Below are 17,555 nucleotides of genomic sequence, written 5' to 3' on the forward strand. Positions count from 1 at the left end.
ATTTATTAGGGTAATTTGTTATTTTCATAGATGTAAAACCCATTTTTTTGCCTCATATTTTTACGCTCTCTCTCTCTCTCTCTCTCTCTCTCTCTCTCTCTCTCTCTCTCTCTCTTCACTTTCGACATTAATACTTTTTTACCATACCAAAGAGACGTGAAGTACACCTCCACCATCAAACGATAGGTCTCGTGCCATGGGGTATTTTGAACTCATTATTGGTCCGTCGCCGTTTGCCGAAAAATTGTGGCCGGAGTCTATTAAATGTAAGAGAACACTCCATCCAATATGAAGATGACCTTCTTCTTGTTGTTGCTCTTAGAGCCCATAGCCACTAGAAATTCCTCCGCCAATGGAAATTCGGCATCGTTGAGGAACAATCCTCTCCCGGATTCAGAGCTGGAGGGTTGGGATTGGGAGAAAGGAAGGGTTGGGTAGAAGACTGTGTGGTTGAGGGTTCTACAGATTAAAAAAAATAATTGGAAAATAGTAATTTTGAAAACCCAATGAAATGTTGACCATCAATTTAATTTTCCCCTCATAAAGAGGCTAATTGCTAACAAATCTCTAATATTAATGATAGCTACTTGATTTAATTTAATTAATAAAACCCGATGCATGTGAGAGGGAAAAAGAACATGACAAATGCGTTATTTTGACCTTGTAAATAAAATCTCGTGAGTATTTATTTAAAATATATCAAAAGTTAGTTAATTGGCAGAATCAATGTTTTATATAGTTATATATAGTTAAAGCAAAACCCCAATTTTACTATTCATGCTACAGTAATTTTAGATTTTTTTTATTTCCAAAAATACCTATTTAAGTTTTAAAATTACATTAGTAACCGTATAACATAATTCCAGAAACAACTTTAAAAAACAAAAAAATTCTAGAAACAACTCTAAAACGAAAATTCAAAAAATAACTCTAAAAATGAAAATTCTCTAAACTAACTTTAAAACGATAACAATTATTAGCCGATTAATAGTTTTATAATTTAAATTACTTATGATCAGTACAATTATTAAAAACTAATGAACATATAAGTAATGATGTTGGTTAATTATAATTTTTGTGTTGTTAAAAAAAATTGTGTTCATAATTACAACTTACTATTTCTAATTTATTTTTTATATCTGAGTTATTATTTAATTAAAATGGTTTAAACATATATTAAAAAGTGGTAAAAAAATGCTAACTTTTACGTATGATAAGTGATAACCAACAATTGCAAATCGTTCACATTATTATCTAAATTAAAATTTATCAAGTCTCCCGGGCAACGCCGGGGCCTGTTTCTTGTATATATATATATATATATATATATATATATATATATATATATATATATATATATATATATCTATTAGACCTTAGTTTTAATTAATTGATAGTTAGACGAGTCTTGAAGAAAGTGGACTGAAATGGCTAGTTACCTAGCCCAAACTTTTATAAAGATTTGTTAAGTTTGAGTTGCAATTTTGTAAATTAGACCTTAGTTTTAATTAATTGATAGTTAGACGAGTCTTATACTTAAATAAGGCTAATTGTATAACAATTTTGGAACTCTTCCCTTGCTATTTTGTAAAAGCCTAAATTTGAAATGATTATACAAGTATCCCTTCGATGAAGATAAAAAGATTGAATTTTTAATTCAAGAATATATGTATTTATATATTGTTATGGATAATTTTTTTTTATGTAGTTCTGGTTAAAAATTATACTGCAATAATTCGAGTGAAAAGCGTAACATAACTTTTGTGGAAAGCGGTTAAGAGATAATCTTATGATGCGATAATAATTATTATTTAATAATTAAACAATAATTAAAAAGTGCGTGCGACGTATATTGGCTATATAGCATTAACAGACATCTCTCCACTTATTAGTATCTCCTAGATTTCTTATATATAAATTTAGCACGAATCACTCTTAACCCATCTCAATATATCCCCCACATTGTGCACCCCACGTTTCGCCAACCCAGCTAAAAAAATATTTAAACCGGAGCAATAATAATAATAATAATATTAGAAAGAAAATAAAATAAGAACTCAATCACCCCCAGAAATTTCGTCAAACTACTAATTTATCGAAAGAAAAAAAAAATGGAAACAAAATAAAACAACTCCAGCACCAACAATAGCCATTTCCCTCTCCAGAGAAACAAACATAGAAAACCCAACAAACCATTTGGATGCAAGCAAGCTGGGCAGGAAAAAAAAAACATTTTATTCTTTTGCTCTCTCTCTCTCTCTCTCTCTGTCCTTCCGAGAGCCGTTGGGGGTCAAACGACGGCTTTTTAGAGCGTCGTTTTCGCGTGTCCTCTCGTTTCTTGGCACCTAAGGAACATGGTTCGGGCATTGGAGCAAGAGCAAGAGAACTACAGATCGCGGCTGTACCACTTCAAGGGCATGCACGACCCCGCCGGAAGGAACGCCAAAAGCCTCACCGGCGGCGAGGTCACCGACGACGACGACGATCATCACCACCATCGTCGGACGGCTGAGATGGAACCTCATCATCATCATCACGATCGCCGCGCCGCATCGAGGAGCCAGGGAAGCAAGCCCATCGGCCTCGAAATCCCCGAGAGGCTGAAGATCGGCTCCGCTTTCGTCATCTCCTCCGAGAAAGGCCCGAGATCGAGGCTCACCCGCGAAGAAGCTTCTTCAAGGGATCCTCAGAATGCCAGAGAGTCTCAGATTTCGGGTTGGGTTTTATTTATTTATTTATTTATTTTATTAAATTATCGAATAAATAGATTTAATTGAGAAACTAGTCGGTGATCATAAATAATTTTACCTGTCTGTTTGAGTTTATTTAACGAATTGAAAATTTCGGTTGAATTCAATTGTGATGTCAGGTAATAATTGGCGGTATATAAATTATGCCAACCACATGTTTTAATTTTTAATTCAACAGTGATTACACCTTCATATTTTTTTTTTCTTCCTTATATTCATTGGTTTTGTGGTGTGTTCAGATATGGAACAAATGAAGGAAAGGTATGCAAAGTTGCTCCTGGGAGAGGACATGTCTGGTGGTGGGAAAGGAGTTTCTTCGGCGTTGGCTTTGTCTAATGCCATCACAAATCTCGCCGGTCAGTTCTTGTGATAAATTCAATTAAAATGAAAAAAAAAATTGATCCTTGTTTTGATCAAATGGGTTCTCGTTTTTGGTTGAAATGCAGCTTCGGTTTTTGGAGAGCAATCACGGTTAGAGCCAATGCCGGCGGAGAGGAAAGTGAGATGGCGAAAAGAAATCGATTGGCTCTTGTGTGTCACTGATTACATTGTCGAGTTTGTTCCTTCACAACAGAAATCAAAAGATGGAACCCAAATGGAGGTACCCAAAAAGAAAACAAAAAAGGATTATTCTCGACACTTTATTTTTAATTTTCATAATCTTGAGTGGTTTCTGTGGTTAAAAAGATAATGGTGACGAGGCAACGGACCGATCTTCACATGAACATTCCTGCTCTACGGAAGCTTGACGCAATGCTCATCGTAAGAACAATCATTGTTCAAATTTCCTTTACTGTAATAAGAAATATGAAGACATTGTAAAAATGAGGGTGTATTTGCGACGAGCAGGATTGTTTAGACAACTTCAAGGACCAGAACGAGTTCTCTTATGTCTCGAAAGACGCTCCGGAGTCGGAGAAGGGGAGCACGAAGCGGAAAGACGACAAGTGGTGGCTTCCGACCCCAAAAGTCCCTCAAGACGGCCTCTCCGAAATGTCTAGAAAGTTCTTGCAGTATCAGAAAGATTGTGTCAACCAAGTGCTAAAAGCGGCCATGGCCATCAACGCCCAGACTCTATCCGAGATGGAGATACCAGACAACTACATCGAATCGCTCCCCAAGGTAAAGTAAAACTCATCAGTTCCCCATATATTATGATCAAACCCATATTGACTATTCTTAAGATGTAACGTTTACTCATAAAGTACGGGGTTTGTTTTAGAATGGAAGGGCAAGCCTGGGAGATTCCATCTACAAGAGCATCACTCTGGAGTTCTTCGATCCGGATCTGTTTCTGTCCACCATGGACTTGTCGTCGGAGCACAAGATCTTAGACCTGAAGAACAGGATCGAGGCGTCCATTGTGATCTGGAAGAGGAAGATGAACCAGAAGGACGGGAAATCGGCCTGGGGATCGGCCGTTAGCTTGGAGAAGCGAGAGCTTTTTGAAGAGAGAGCCGAGACCATCTTGCTCATTCTCAAGCAGAGATTCCCGGGAATCCCTCAGTCGTCTCTGGATATCAGTAAAATCCAATACAACCGGGTACGTATAGCACAAAGAAGGTCCATAATGTGAAAATAGACATGTGACATGAAAGCTAGGAAAATAAGTTCATCTATGTGTTTTTTTTTTCTTCTTCATGTATAGGATGTGGGACAAGCGGTTTTGGAGAGCTATTCGAGAATATTGGAGAGCTTGGCGTTCACGGTGATGTCGCGGATCGAGGACGTTCTGTATGCGGACTTTGTGACGCAGAACCCGTCGCAGGCGGCATGCAAGCGAAACCCGCTGAGGGACGTGGCACAGGTTTCGAGCCCAGGGGAGAGGTTCTCCCTCAGCCCGAGAGATTCCTCGAACGGCTCCGAGACCCCAAACTCAAAGACTCTCTCGGACTTCATGGGCTGGAACGGGGCACCAGGAGCGGACCCCACTGACCCATGCTCCCCCGACACCGAGGCCCTCGAAGGTGATCTGTTGAAGCATCCATATATGCACAAGATGTCCAACATTGTGATTAATAAGAAGGTTTCTTATCTTGACAATCTAGGTGGTTTGAGAAGCCCAACGTCACGCCATTGACATGACATGAAAACCAAAACAAAAGAGAGAGAGAGAGAGAGAGAGAGAGAGAGAGAGAGAGAGGGTAGTTTGAGTTATATAACATTGTTGAAGGAACCAACAAGTAGAGAGAGTGAGAGAGAAACTAAGCCCGGCCTTACAAATGATGTATGAATTTGAAATCTTGTTTAGCAAACCCCCCCAAACACAACGGGCAAAGTACCCAAATTGTGGTTTCTACCTATTTTCTAAGGTGGTTTGTAAATAGGGAAACCGAATTTGCTATGTAAACTTTGTAGTTTGACTAAAAATGTGTTATAATTTTTATTTTATATATTTTGTAATCTGCATCTTCAAGCAGGGTTTTGACTTTTGAGTGTAGAGACCAAAATGCAAATGAAGAAGTAGGTGGTTTTTTTTCATTCATAGCTGGTGGTGGCGTGTCTCACATCATTACATGTACGCAATGTGAAGAACACACTTACAGATTGATATACAAATGGAAAGCAAGTTGGGAAAAGATTAAGACAATGAATAATGAGAAGAGAGGAAGATGATTAGATTAGATCTTGTCGCGGGGGCCGAGCTTGGGAGGGAGTTGAGGGCCTTTCTTGATGGGAAGAATGTCTCCCGACGCTGTGGCGCTGAGGAACGCAAGAGTGGAGCCTCCTCCGATTATCAAGAACTTCAGAAGAAGCCCTCTCTTTGTGAATGGTGCTGCAAATGTCTCAAAGAACTTGCTCTGCCATTTCACACACATCAATCAATCACATTCATTCATGCCAATTCATTCTTTCTAAATGCTCACTATTCTAGTCCTACACATATTATTATTATTAGTAGTATTGAAAGTTCTCTAATTTTAAAATTTCAAGGTTAATAATAATACCTGAAGAGAGTTGTACGGTGAAGGAGCATCGGAGCCGTACACATCCCACTGCCCAGTGGTGTTGCCCAAATCCTCTAAATCAAAGTACACACTTTTGTCTCCATACTTGGCTACCACACCACCACTTCTGTATTTTTTTTTAATGTGGTTTTAATGCTGTTAACAAACAAGGCTAATCAGTTAAAAAATATTTGTTTTGAACTTAAACCTGATGCTTTTGGTCTTGAAGCTCTGACGCGTGGGCTTGACAACGAGCTTTGTTCCGGTGAGGGAACTGCCACCGAGTCCCTTGATGGTTGCTGGCTGAATTGAAGCAACGGTTGCCAGAGATGCCATTGTTTCGATGTATGATCTAAATTCTAATTACAGATAGATAGCTGTGTTAGAGTCTTTTTTTTAGTCTTTTTCGAGGGATTGGTTATCTTTGGCTTTTGATCCTTTGCATGGATCTCGACGTGACACCTGGCGATTCGCCTATTCTTTAGAGGATTTGGAGATTCATCCGGAAGATGCCACGTGGACTCAAGCTGATAAGGCTATCCTTGTTAGATAGTTAGAGCACATTTTGCTTCGGAACTATTGGCTGATGATCACATTTGGAAAATTAAATGAATTGTTTAGCAGGTCATATTTATTAAGTTTTCAAAAAAAAAAAAAAAAAGAGTTTTTGTTACCGATTAAACCTCTTAAAACGTTGAAATTTTATGTTAGTCAACATTTTAATATTTCTAAAAAAATAGCTTTCAAGCTAATATAGCAACTAAAATAAACTATTCTATACCTAATTTACCCCTATTAATTAAGTAATGATAATTACTTTTGAAATTAAAAAATAAAATCAATTTTATGATTAGTAAGATATTAGCAACTGATTGGAATTCGAATTTATTAGTTTCTCTCTAAAAATCACTCTCTCTCTCTCTCTCTAAAAAGTTCTCTTTTTTTTGTATTGTATTGGGACAAGACATGACATTGGAATTTCGCAAATCAGTAGTGATTTTTTAGTGAAAACGGGCCAACAAAAACAACTTCGTGATTTTAGCCAATTTCTATCGTTTCATGCTCCAAAACGGTATTTCTCCGTTTTTTTTATTCTTTTTTGCTTTTATTTTCATATTATCGTAAAACAATTTGTGGAATTCATTTTATCTCGTGGTGGTTTTTCATCTTTCCTAACCCCTAATATACACCACCCCCTCTTGATTGAGTTTGTATGGTTTTTTTTTTCTACCAAATTGAGTAGTTAAGAATCAATAATAACAGTTAATAATCAATACTAACTATTTTTTTCTTTTGATGACTTTTTTATGAATTTTCTATTAATTTTGGTTAATTATTATTATTAGATCGTTGATTTAGTTTTTTTACTTTTAAATCGCCATTAAATTTTTGTAAATTGTCATTGATTTTTGTTAGTAAATAACTGCGTTTTCAAATTTTTGGTGCAGTTACTTAATTTGTGAGATTTTAATTATTTTTTTTTAAATAAACAATAAATGGAATTTAAGCATTAGACTAACATATCATGGCTAATTAGTTAAAGATTTTAAAACGTTGACCGGATTCAAATCTAAGATTTCAAAATGGTTAGTAAGCTAGACTGTCTATTAAAAAAATATTCCTTTTGAAATGATATTAAGACAACATTACGATATAAACATAATAAATTGTGATAATTGGCATGAAATGTACAGAACACAGCATAAAATCAAACTAAACAGACCATTTTCTAATTTTCAGAATCGAAAAGAATTTTTCTAATTCAAAAGCTCCATCTTTAATGTTAGCCCATCGACAAATTATAGGCCTAAATTTATAGTGAAAATTGTAAGCAATAGTGTGTTTTTAAATCTTAGGATTAATTCCGTTTTTACCCCCTGGACTCGTACCTCGATTTCATTTTACCCCTTGGACTCGGGATTGTTGCAGAACTCATCTCAGAACTTAGACACGTGTTACAACTTGGCACTTCCGTCAGTATTTGGACGTTAAGTTTAACTTTTTGATGACGTGGCAAAATTTTAAAGGGTATCATAGTATTTTCTATTATTCTAAGATTTAAATATTGTTATTAGATATATTAATCATTAAATAAATAAATATTTCACATTACTCTCTCTCTCTCTCTCTCTCTCTCTCTCTCTCTCTCTCTCTCTCTCTCCTTTCTTCTTCTTTTCTTCTCTGCAGACCCAATTGACAATGTGATTTATTTATACAATAAATAAATTTAGTTGAAACATATTATTCTCAATTGAATTTGAAGAAGCGAGCTCGGGCGAATCTCATCCTCTTCACCGGACGTCGAGCAAGCATCGGACGCCGAATCTCATCATCTTCACCAAGAAATCGACCTTGGTCTCGATGTCCTCGATCTCGTAGATTATAGCCCTCGGCTCTTTCCTCAGCACGTCGAACGCTTCTCTGCGAATCAGCCCGAGCCCGCAGAGGAAATCGACTTTGAACTTCACGTCGAAACCCGCTCTGAGCTCTCCCTCGCGGAGGATCTTCTCATTTAAGCTCCAAGCAGCGAGAGAGCTCTCCAACCTCCATTGCGAGAAGCCTCGGCTCTCTGACAACCTCTTTCCTGATCGAGCTCAGGCGAAAGCCCAGAGCTTTGAACTCGTTCAGCAATGGCTTCAGCCGGTTTTCGACCCCGAAGCCCAGGACCCTCGTCGCTCTGGAGAGCTCGCTGGAGTCAATTCGAAACCTTCTGGAGTGTTCGAGGATGCTCTTGATCTCTCTCCTCTATCTCCGGCTTGTTCTCGGAGGGAATTCGAGGCTTGAAGAAGGAAGCTTCGGGTTAGGGTTTGCAAGTAGAGAGAGAAGAGGAAGAGAGGGAATGAGGTTAGGGCTGTGAAGAGGATGAAACTAGGGTTTCTGGCGAAGATTCTCGCCGAGTCTGTGAGGATTTCAATGGCTTTCAGATTCTTCTTCTTTGTGACTTCCATTGCTTGTTTCTCAAAGATTCTCGCCGAGTCTGTGAGGATTTCAAGTAGAGAGGAGAGAGATAAGAAATGAAATATTTATTTTTTTAATAATTAATATATCTAATAACAATATTTAAATCTTAAAAATATTTAAAATAATAGAAAATACTCTAATACTGTTTAAAAGCTTGCCACGTCATCATAAAGTTAAACTTAACGTCCAAATACTGACGGAAGTGAGACTTTGTAACACGTGTTTGAGTTGTGAGTTGAATTTTGCAACATTTCCGAGTCCAGGGGGTGAAATGAAATCGAGGTACGAGTCCAGGGGGTAAAAAAGAAATTAATTCTAAATCTTATTGCAAGAAAAGCATGATGAAAAAGTTCATTGCGAAAATAGTGTTTACAATTTTTTTAAAACAATTATTAGTGTTCTGAGCTCTATTTAACTTTAGTTATTGTTTACCATTTCATGAGAAAAATATTCTCTGATAATTGTAAACAATTTAAAAAATATTATTTGTAAACGGGTTTGCTAGATATATAATTTTATAAACATAATCAGATTGTTATTTAGCTAATTTTTTGTTAATTATAACTAAATCGAATCTACCTAATAAACAAAGGGGTATATATCAAAATCGAATTGCACGCATGATGACACATTCTCCGAATGACACTATTTACCTATAACTAACGAAAGATTGACGCTTTAACAATTTACAAATTTTTAGTAACATAGTTTCTTAGAAATTTACTTTAAAAAAGACTTAAAAGTAGAACTACTATTTTAAAAATATTACACTTTAAACGAAGTATTTCGGTAATTTTCCAAAATTTATGAGCCCACGTACATCGACAAAATTACTTTGATGGGTGATGTGATTTTAAGAGATAAATTCAAAATACATTGGATAATAAGAAGGAAAAAAGATTACTGTTGACGATAAATTAATTTTACTTTACAATAATATTGTTATTTTAATTTAGACACAATTAACCCAGTGTCCAATAGCACACATTCTTTTTTTTAAAAAAAATAGTCAAAATTTCATTTTATTAATAAAATATTCCACTAAGTCCGCAATATATTAATTAGCTAAAGAGTAAATTAAATTTACTCTTTAGTTAATTAATCTACTACTGGTATGGTGGGCTATTTTTTAATAAATATAAATTTTTGGCTATAATCTTCAATGGAGCTATGAGAATGGCTAGTTACAACAAATTCTTGTTTAATTTATCTATTTCTTTTTCACTCTCCACTCAATTCAAAAAAATTCCACACCCGACATTCTCGATAACTATTTTCGACAAACTTGTATCAATACAAATTTCTTGATAAAGAAGATTATTTTGACACCAATGACAGTAGGGATGAAATTGGATCGGTTCGATTCGAATTTTGACATTTTTTATATCCGAATATGAAGTTTCGGTTTTTGAAAATTCAGTTCAATATCCAGTCCAATTTAGTCTAAAACCGAAATTCGGCTATCCGATTTCTTAAATTCAATATCCGGTCCCATATTTGATTTTCAAAATTCTATTATCCGATTCTTTAAATTATTGATTCAGTTTTATATCCATTTTAAATAAACCGATTATCAAATTTTTAAAATTCATATATGGTTCTAAAACTATTACAATGATCAAAATACATGTCCAAACGAGTCAATTAAAGCTCCAAAATAATAGTCCATAGTCTAAAGCTAAATAAAAAGTAAAATTCAAAAGGACACCCGTCTTCACGATTCCATACGTTCTCGTCTCCAACTACCTAAACATGCAAATATCTTGATATAAAATTATAAATTACAACATAATCATAATAAAGCAAACATACAATTGAAACCCTACTAACAACATTACCTTGAGAGATCACATAATCAAGTTGTGGTAGCCGAGGTATGAGTTGATATATGAGAAGTCTCTTCTTCTATATCAACTTGACCATCATCTATTTGTTATGACATATAGTTAAAATAAAAAAAAATATGGAAAATGACACATATATACATTCTGTTTTAGTGAATTGTCGAGTTTAACCTTTAGTTTTAAAAAATGTCGAGTTTGTACCATGTGTTTAATTAAAATGACGAATTTATACCCTAAACTAGATAATAGTCTCACAGATATTTTGAATTTTCATTGATATTAACTATAATATTTATATGTAAACCTCATTTTACACTTATTCATACGCACTCTATATATAATTTATTTAAAAAAGAAAAAAAACAACAATCATTGGATCATGGAGAATAAAAACAGAGAAAAAAGGTAAAAATCAACAGTCTAGAGTCATCAAAATCACTGATTCAGCCGTCAAATCAAAGACCCAGAGTTGCAAATCGAATATGGAAGGAAACCATCTCTTGGAAAGTCTGATTTTTATTAGTCTATTTCAATTTATGGATATTTTTATTTCAAAATTAGGAATTTAGGGGTTGGGGTACTAATTTTGGATTTAGTTCAATTTCTTATATCAGAGTTAGCACTAATAAAAATTCAATAAAATGAATATTTGTGGCATTGTTATCTATTTTAGGGTATAATTTCGTCATTTTAATCAAACTGAAGGTACAAACTAGGGCGGCGCAAAAAAAACCGTAAATCGGACCGGACCGGTGATTTTTAGACCGCTGGTCCGGTTTAAAACGGTTTTTTTTCTTTCGGTCCGGTCTAGTCATGGAAAACGGTATGGTCCGGTTTTTTTTTAAACCGTTAAACCGGACCGGACCGGTTTATTTATAAAAAAAATTATAATAAATTAATGTCCAATTAGCCAAATTAGACACTTATGCATGTATTTACCTCTCGTACATGACTATATGTTTTTGTTTTGGTGGAAAATTAATGGTTTTTTTAATTATGTAAAACGGTTCAAAACGGTCCAAAACGGTCTAGAATGGTTCGGTCTAAACGGTTCAAAACGGTCCGGTCCGGTCCGGTTTTTACAGTTTTTTGGTCCGGTCCGATTTGGGTTTTTTTGAACCACTTTGAACGGTTCGGTCTAGTTTTTTCGCCGGTTTTGGACCGGACCGGACCATGCACAGGCCTAGTACAAACTCGATATTTTTGAAAATTAAAAGTTAAACTCGACATTTCACTTAAGCACAAAGTATATATGTTATTTTCCCTTCTTTATAATATGATACTCTATTGTATTTTTTTAGATGAAGTTTAGTTTTTTTATTTTGGTTTAGTTGCTTGTGCCTTACGCCAAGTCAGTTGAGTATTTTATTCTTCCTTTGTACTGGCTATCGTTTTCTTTAGATAAATGACATGTTTTGGATGAGCATGGTCAACCTCTAAAACATAATAAATCACACACATAGAGTTCAATTAGCAACCACAAGCACGCAGAGTTCAATTAGCAACCACAAGCGTACACACACACGCATAATTCAATTAGCAACCACAAGAACACTAAAAAGTTCAATTAACCTAAAAATGTACAAAATACGTAATAAGGTTTAGTTTTATCACACCCCATTTCCCTTTCTTTCATGATTTTATGGTTTGGTCTCAATTATATATTATTTTCGAAATGAAAATATTTTTAAAAAGGCCGCGACACCTAAAACCATTTTTATAAAATGTGGCGGAATTTCAAATCGGGAGATTCGACTGTGAAAGAAAACATAAACAAATCCATCACTAATAACCCCAAAACGAGCAACAAAGCAATGAGACCCCAAATAAACCCAAATTTCTAAGACATTTTCCCTAAATTTCTAAAATCAGTCACTAATAACCCCAAATCGAGCAACAAAACAAACCCTGACTGACAAAATTAAGATGAAGAAAGGAAAAAATTTCATACTGATTGAAGACGACGACGTTAGGATTGTGACTGGAAGAAGTAGAAGGGGGTTTTTAGGGTGTATGTGTTGGTGATTAATGCACCTTAAATAACTAATTAAATACGGAAAAAAAAAATTATGCTAACAAGAGCTCATTATTAACATGATTATTAAACAAGATCTAGATTACTTAATTAATTAATCATAAGAAACTTTATCAAGCAACCATATTAGATAAAAGACGAGTTTAAGAAAACTTACAGTTTTTGGCTCACGAACCGAAAGTTTTCATAATCCGTCTTCGTCTTGAACGTACAAGCCTCCACACGATCAGATCTGAAACTCCTCTTTCAAGGAAACGTAATCTTTGAGGAAGATAAGACAAAAGAGTGGGCTTCGTTATATCTCACTAGATATGGAAACATGGTGTTTCCGATCTTTCTCTCTTATTTCTAATAATGGAATTGAAGCAATTCTGAGGGGAATGAGTAGAGGAATTAGGTCGGCACAGTCAAGGGAGAGAGGCCACGAAATTCCTTAGCAATTATGTTAAATTTTGATTCACATCAGCCCTTTATTTATAGCAGTTTAAAAGGTATCTTTATAAAATATTCCAGAATATTCTAAAATATATTATTTCTTTTTATTGTGTTCACACTAGTGGATTAAATCTTAGCCATTGGATCTCAACAAGTGAATCCTATTTTTTCTCTCATCCGTCAGATCAGTATCTAGGATTTTATTTTATACACTAGTATAAAATATTTTGCTATTGAGAAAATCAAGGAAAATATATTAATTCTCCTAGATTTTCTCCTAAATATCCTCCTAACATTTAGCTTAAATATTAGGAGAGAATATAGGAAAATATATCTCCTATTTATTCTCCTATATTTTAGGAACAACAAAATAGAAAAAATACTGGTTACCACACCAGTGCAAAAAAAAAAAGTCCAACACCGTAGGGGGTAGACGATTTTTTTTGTTTTTTCAAGGCCCAATAGATTTAAGCTCATTAAACATTTAATTACTTGTCCAACAATAAATAATAAGTTTATTTACTTGATCTAGCAATAAACAAACAGTTTTACTATAAATATTAATTTAATTCCCAAAATACCCTTTTTGGAATTAATGTTGTCAATCACTATTACAGCAAGTGAGATAATAATAATAATAATACATACTATTATATTAACGTTCTTATACGCCTTTATCGAAGCCGAATCGGGGACGATGAACCTAGTAGTAGAAGCTTAACAATCTCGATAAAAGACAAAATATTCATTTTTCTTTTCTAATCGAATTGTCTAGTCTCTTTCAATACTCCACCGTGTAATCCAAGACTGAACCTAACTTTGATACTAGAATTATATTTACTCATCGTAACGAGTGTCCACTGATTTAGTCAGTACGTGATCATGACCATCCAGGTTCTGCCCGTATCGAGATAAGTCAATTTGTTCCGTTATACATTTCTCGTTACATATAAGCCCTAAGCATCGTTGCTTCCCCAGCGAAAGGTTCAACTGAACGTAAGCCAACTTCAGAAGTGTGCACAATCATTCGGTTCTGGAATCAGCCTTTAGGTGAGAGAACATTAACCTTCTTTCAGGAAGGCTGGATTCCGTATCTGTAAAACACTTTCTTCTACAATCATGTCCCGACTTCCCAAGACACCTATTTGATCATCGTATAACTAGTCTTTAACGTGGTGAGTCAAAGAAACCTGTAACATGATCTAGAAGTCCATGATTACTTCAGGATATTAGATCAAGCGTTACTGTGACCATCATAAGCGGTCTCGACTAGTGCATCGTAACGGTCCTTAAACGTCGCATCTGTCGAAACCAAAGCCTGTTCAGGTCGTACACCTTCTGCAAGTGTATAATGCTACCACTGAGTGATCAACCCTTACTCATGTTCCACATATATGACTTTAGATAAGGCTTTCCAGGTGCATATCAGTCATCAATCAAGTTTTAGTTCACCGCCCGATCTCGAATGCCCAGCAAGCGATTCAGTTAGATACGGAGACTATGGATGATAGTTGTTATTGATTCTGAATGTTATCAGACCTCAACCCACTAATCATATGATGCTAATAAAGTAACTTCTTATCTTATTTAGTAATCATCTTCTAGTGGGCAATATTCCTAACAGCATGTGACCGAAAAAAGTAGAATAAGATTTTTAGGGTTGTGATGAGATGTCGAAGAAGGTTTTTTAGGGTTGTGATGTGTCACCGGCAAAGTTACGACGGTGGTCAATGTCGGGTGGTGTTCAGTGATGTGGTCAATGAGAGTCAAGTGTCTTGTTCCGAGTGTTTTAGTGAATATTTCCAATACTTGGCCATTTTTTTTTTTTAATTTTCATATTGGTGGGAAACCAATTTGTTAGTGGAAAATTTCCATCCCACTCAAATAGTAAAATGTTGGAAATTTATTATTTTTTTAGTGTTACCTCTACTTCATTAGAATTGATTGTAGTGAAAATGTGCCAAAATTTTGTGGGAAATTTCCCTCCATTTTAAAATGGTGAAATTTTGGTCATTTTAAAATTTCAGAGTATTATCACTACATCTTTATATTAGATGGTGTGAAAAAAAGGCTATTAACTATAGCTTTATATTCTACTAGAGTCTAATATAGGCCAAAAAAGAGGTGACCATAGTCTTTCTTCAGAGACTCAATTAAAAGCCTAAACCAGAGTTTGAAAAAAAAAGCTGTAGCTGTATCCCATATTTCTGGTAGTGATTACAAGACTACAGTTAGCAAAATTTGCCTTGCAACCCTAGAAATAGATATGTTCATTTGAATATAAGATTACCGTCAGAGCCGTGTTTAGTTTCAAACTCAACTGCAGACCCAAGGTTTGAGGCTTTGAGTTCAGCATCATAGTCCCACAAGGCATTGTATTGTTCTCTATACGATCCTTCTATTGCTCGAGTCTTCTATGACCACATGCTCGGAAAATGGCTCTTGATTTGGTTGCAGGTCTTCCACTACTACTTCTTTGGGCTGGAACTCAACATGCTCAGCCTGAGTCATGACATTCCCAACTTGAATATCTACATTCTTAGCTTTTGTCTCGACATTCTCAGCTTGAGTCTCGACATTCTCAGGCTGAGTTTCTTCACCGTCGAAAATATTGTGCTCCTCCACTTCAATTTCGTCTGCTTGAAACTTCAACCACCACAATTACCTGATCAGTACTCGCAATCTGCTTCATTTGGGCATTTATGGGGTGGTCATAGTACACATCTACCTCCCATTTAGTCTTTAAAGTCTCTGTCATTACTTTAATCAACATTTCATCGTCATAAACGTACTCAAGCTTACTATAGACATGATTATCATAAAGTACACAATTCCAAATTTGTAACATAGGTCATTTTAATTATGCCATATTATCAAGATCTGTGAATTCCTTGCGTGAACCTGTTCCGTCGATGTATTTCGCTCTGCCATTGTCCAAAGACATCTCACCTCCAAGATATATGTTCAAGACGAAATTGTTCAATAAGTCTTCTGCAAAATGATGAAAGTAAACACACCAAAAACATTAATATTTGCCAACTACCACCAGACCCAAGTATTACATAAATAACTAAGAAATGCGACAACCAACAACATTGAGCCTTGAGCCCTGCAGATCCTAACTAGCCGACAATATAAAATGTATGGACCCATATATCATAAAACAAACAACCATAAAAAACTCAAAAAAAGAAGGAAAAAAAAATCAATCGACATAATATGTGGTCCCATATTGCTTACCATAACAGCCTGTTTAACACGGGGTTCTATTCCTAGGAGATCTCGCAGTCGCGCGCTTCGCCGGAGATTTTGTCTTTCCACGAGACGTCGATGTCTCCCCAGACTTCAAGTTACTGTTCTTCGGAGGCGTCTTCTTTACAGGACTCGTTATCTTGCTCTTTTCTGGAGATTTTCCATTTTTCTTCACCATTTTAAGGTTTTGTTCATTTAGGTTTTTTTTTATCAAACTCAATGTGTTTATGATTTCTAGGTTTCAATGTTCCCTTTCTTCATTTTATGTTTTTGAATTCTTTTTTTCTTTTTTATTTTCATACAAATATCTTCATTTTATTTTCGTTTTTTTATTCAATTAAAATTTTATTTTTAGTCGATTTATCATACTCTACTCATACTGTTAAAATACATATATACTTTTGCATGACTAATCACCTGACAAAAACGTGGAGACATAGCTGACTTTTTGACTATTTTTTGACAGAATTACTCAAGACGAGAAAAAACAAAGATTAAAGGGAATACATACAAATTCAAAAGTTCAAGGGGTGAGGTCATACAACTCCCAAGGGAACAATAATAGGTGACATTTTTCCTTTATTTTATTTTATTTTAAAATTTAAAATTTTGTTTTTCCACTACAACGGGAAAGTGGCAAATCCCTCAACAAGTGGGTTTTTTCGTCGCTACAACTGTATCGTCGTGAGCAGACCAAATCAACCGTCCAATTCATATCGAATGACAAAGGCTCAGGGCTATATATTCTTCATATTCTTCATAATGAAAAACAGTAACGCTAGAGTTTATCGAGTCGATCTTTTCCCTTTTCAACCTTCGTCTTTCTTTATCGAGTCGATCTTTTCCCATTTTCAACCTTCGTCTTTCTTCGTTTCTGGTTTTTTTTTTCCGTCTTTAGAATTCGACCTAATGAAAAGTGTCGGGAAATTCTTCCAAGATGTCGGCGAATTGAATATGTTTTCTTCATTCTTCGTATCTGTTTTTCTTTTCGCTGTCATGCTGTTTGTTTTTTAGATCTTGCTTTTGTGTTTGTCGTTCTTCGTTGCTGTTTTTTCCCCTTTTCGTTCTCGTGCTTTTTCCGATCTTTATTGTTATTCTTTGGTGTTTTTTTCTATCTTGTTTTAGATCTTAATATTTGTTTTCGTCGTTCTTCGTTGCTGTTTTTTTTCTTTCCTTTTACGCATCAAATCACAATGCCCATGGCTATAAATACGGATATAAGCCCGTCATCTTAGATCATCCAGTGCCCACTAGGGTTTATGCGAATCGATTAACATCTTCCCCAATTTCACACTTCGTCTCTCTTCGTTTCTGTTTTTTTTTTCTTTTC

General features: G+C 35.2%; 2 protein-coding genes across 2 annotated transcripts; one reads left to right on the forward strand and one right to left on the reverse strand.

The window, feature by feature from the left end:
- Nucleotides 1–2,340: 2,340 nt before the first annotated feature.
- Nucleotides 2,341–5,012, forward strand: ROPGEF12 (RHO guanyl-nucleotide exchange factor 12). Its single transcript, XM_089625713.1, has 7 exons — nt 2,341–2,715; nt 2,990–3,106; nt 3,197–3,351; nt 3,438–3,512; nt 3,600–3,872; nt 3,973–4,293; nt 4,399–5,012. Exons 1-7 carry the CDS (start codon nt 2,355–2,357, stop codon nt 4,828–4,830), a joined length of 1,734 nt encoding a protein of 577 aa, XP_089481839.1. The 5' UTR covers nt 2,341–2,354; the 3' UTR covers nt 4,831–5,012.
- Nucleotides 5,013–5,200: 188 nt separating this feature from the next.
- PSAH2 (photosystem I subunit H2) lies at nt 5,201–6,168 on the reverse strand. Its single transcript, XM_089625715.1, has 3 exons — nt 5,907–6,168; nt 5,699–5,825; nt 5,201–5,551 (listed from the first exon to the last, which is right to left on the reverse strand). Exons 1-3 carry the CDS (start codon nt 6,032–6,034, stop codon nt 5,372–5,374), a joined length of 435 nt encoding a protein of 144 aa, XP_089481841.1. The 5' UTR covers nt 6,035–6,168; the 3' UTR covers nt 5,201–5,371.
- Between the last annotated feature and the right edge of the window lie 11,387 nt (nt 6,169–17,555).

Source organism: Urtica dioica, chromosome 9 (genome assembly GCF_054948205.1).
Source record: "Urtica dioica subsp. dioica isolate 48M chromosome 9, U.dioica_male_clone48M_v1_H2, whole genome shotgun sequence".
NCBI classification, from domain to species: Eukaryota; Viridiplantae; Streptophyta; class Magnoliopsida; order Rosales; family Urticaceae; genus Urtica; species Urtica dioica.

Bases quoted from the DNA above. Each gene is read 5' to 3' on its own strand.
- ROPGEF12 (XM_089625713.1), top strand. From the start codon at position 2,355: ATGGTTCGGGCATTGGAGCAAGAGCAAGAGAACTACAGATCGCGGCTG. The intron at 3,513-3,599 runs GTAAGAACAATC...TGCGACGAGCAG, and splicing joins AGCTTGACGCAATGCTCATC to GATTGTTTAGACAACTTCAA. The intron at 3,873-3,972 runs GTAAAGTAAAAC...GGTTTGTTTTAG, and splicing joins ACATCGAATCGCTCCCCAAG to AATGGAAGGGCAAGCCTGGG.
- PSAH2 (XM_089625715.1), bottom strand. From the start codon at position 6,034: ATGGCATCTCTGGCAACCGTTGCTTCAATTCAGCCAGCAACCATCAAG. The intron at 5,826-5,906 runs GTTTAAGTTCAA...AAAAAAATACAG, and splicing joins TTCAAGACCAAAAGCATCAG to AAGTGGTGGTGTGGTAGCCA. The intron at 5,552-5,698 runs GTATTATTATTA...GTGAAATGGCAG, and splicing joins CACCGTACAACTCTCTTCAG to AGCAAGTTCTTTGAGACATT.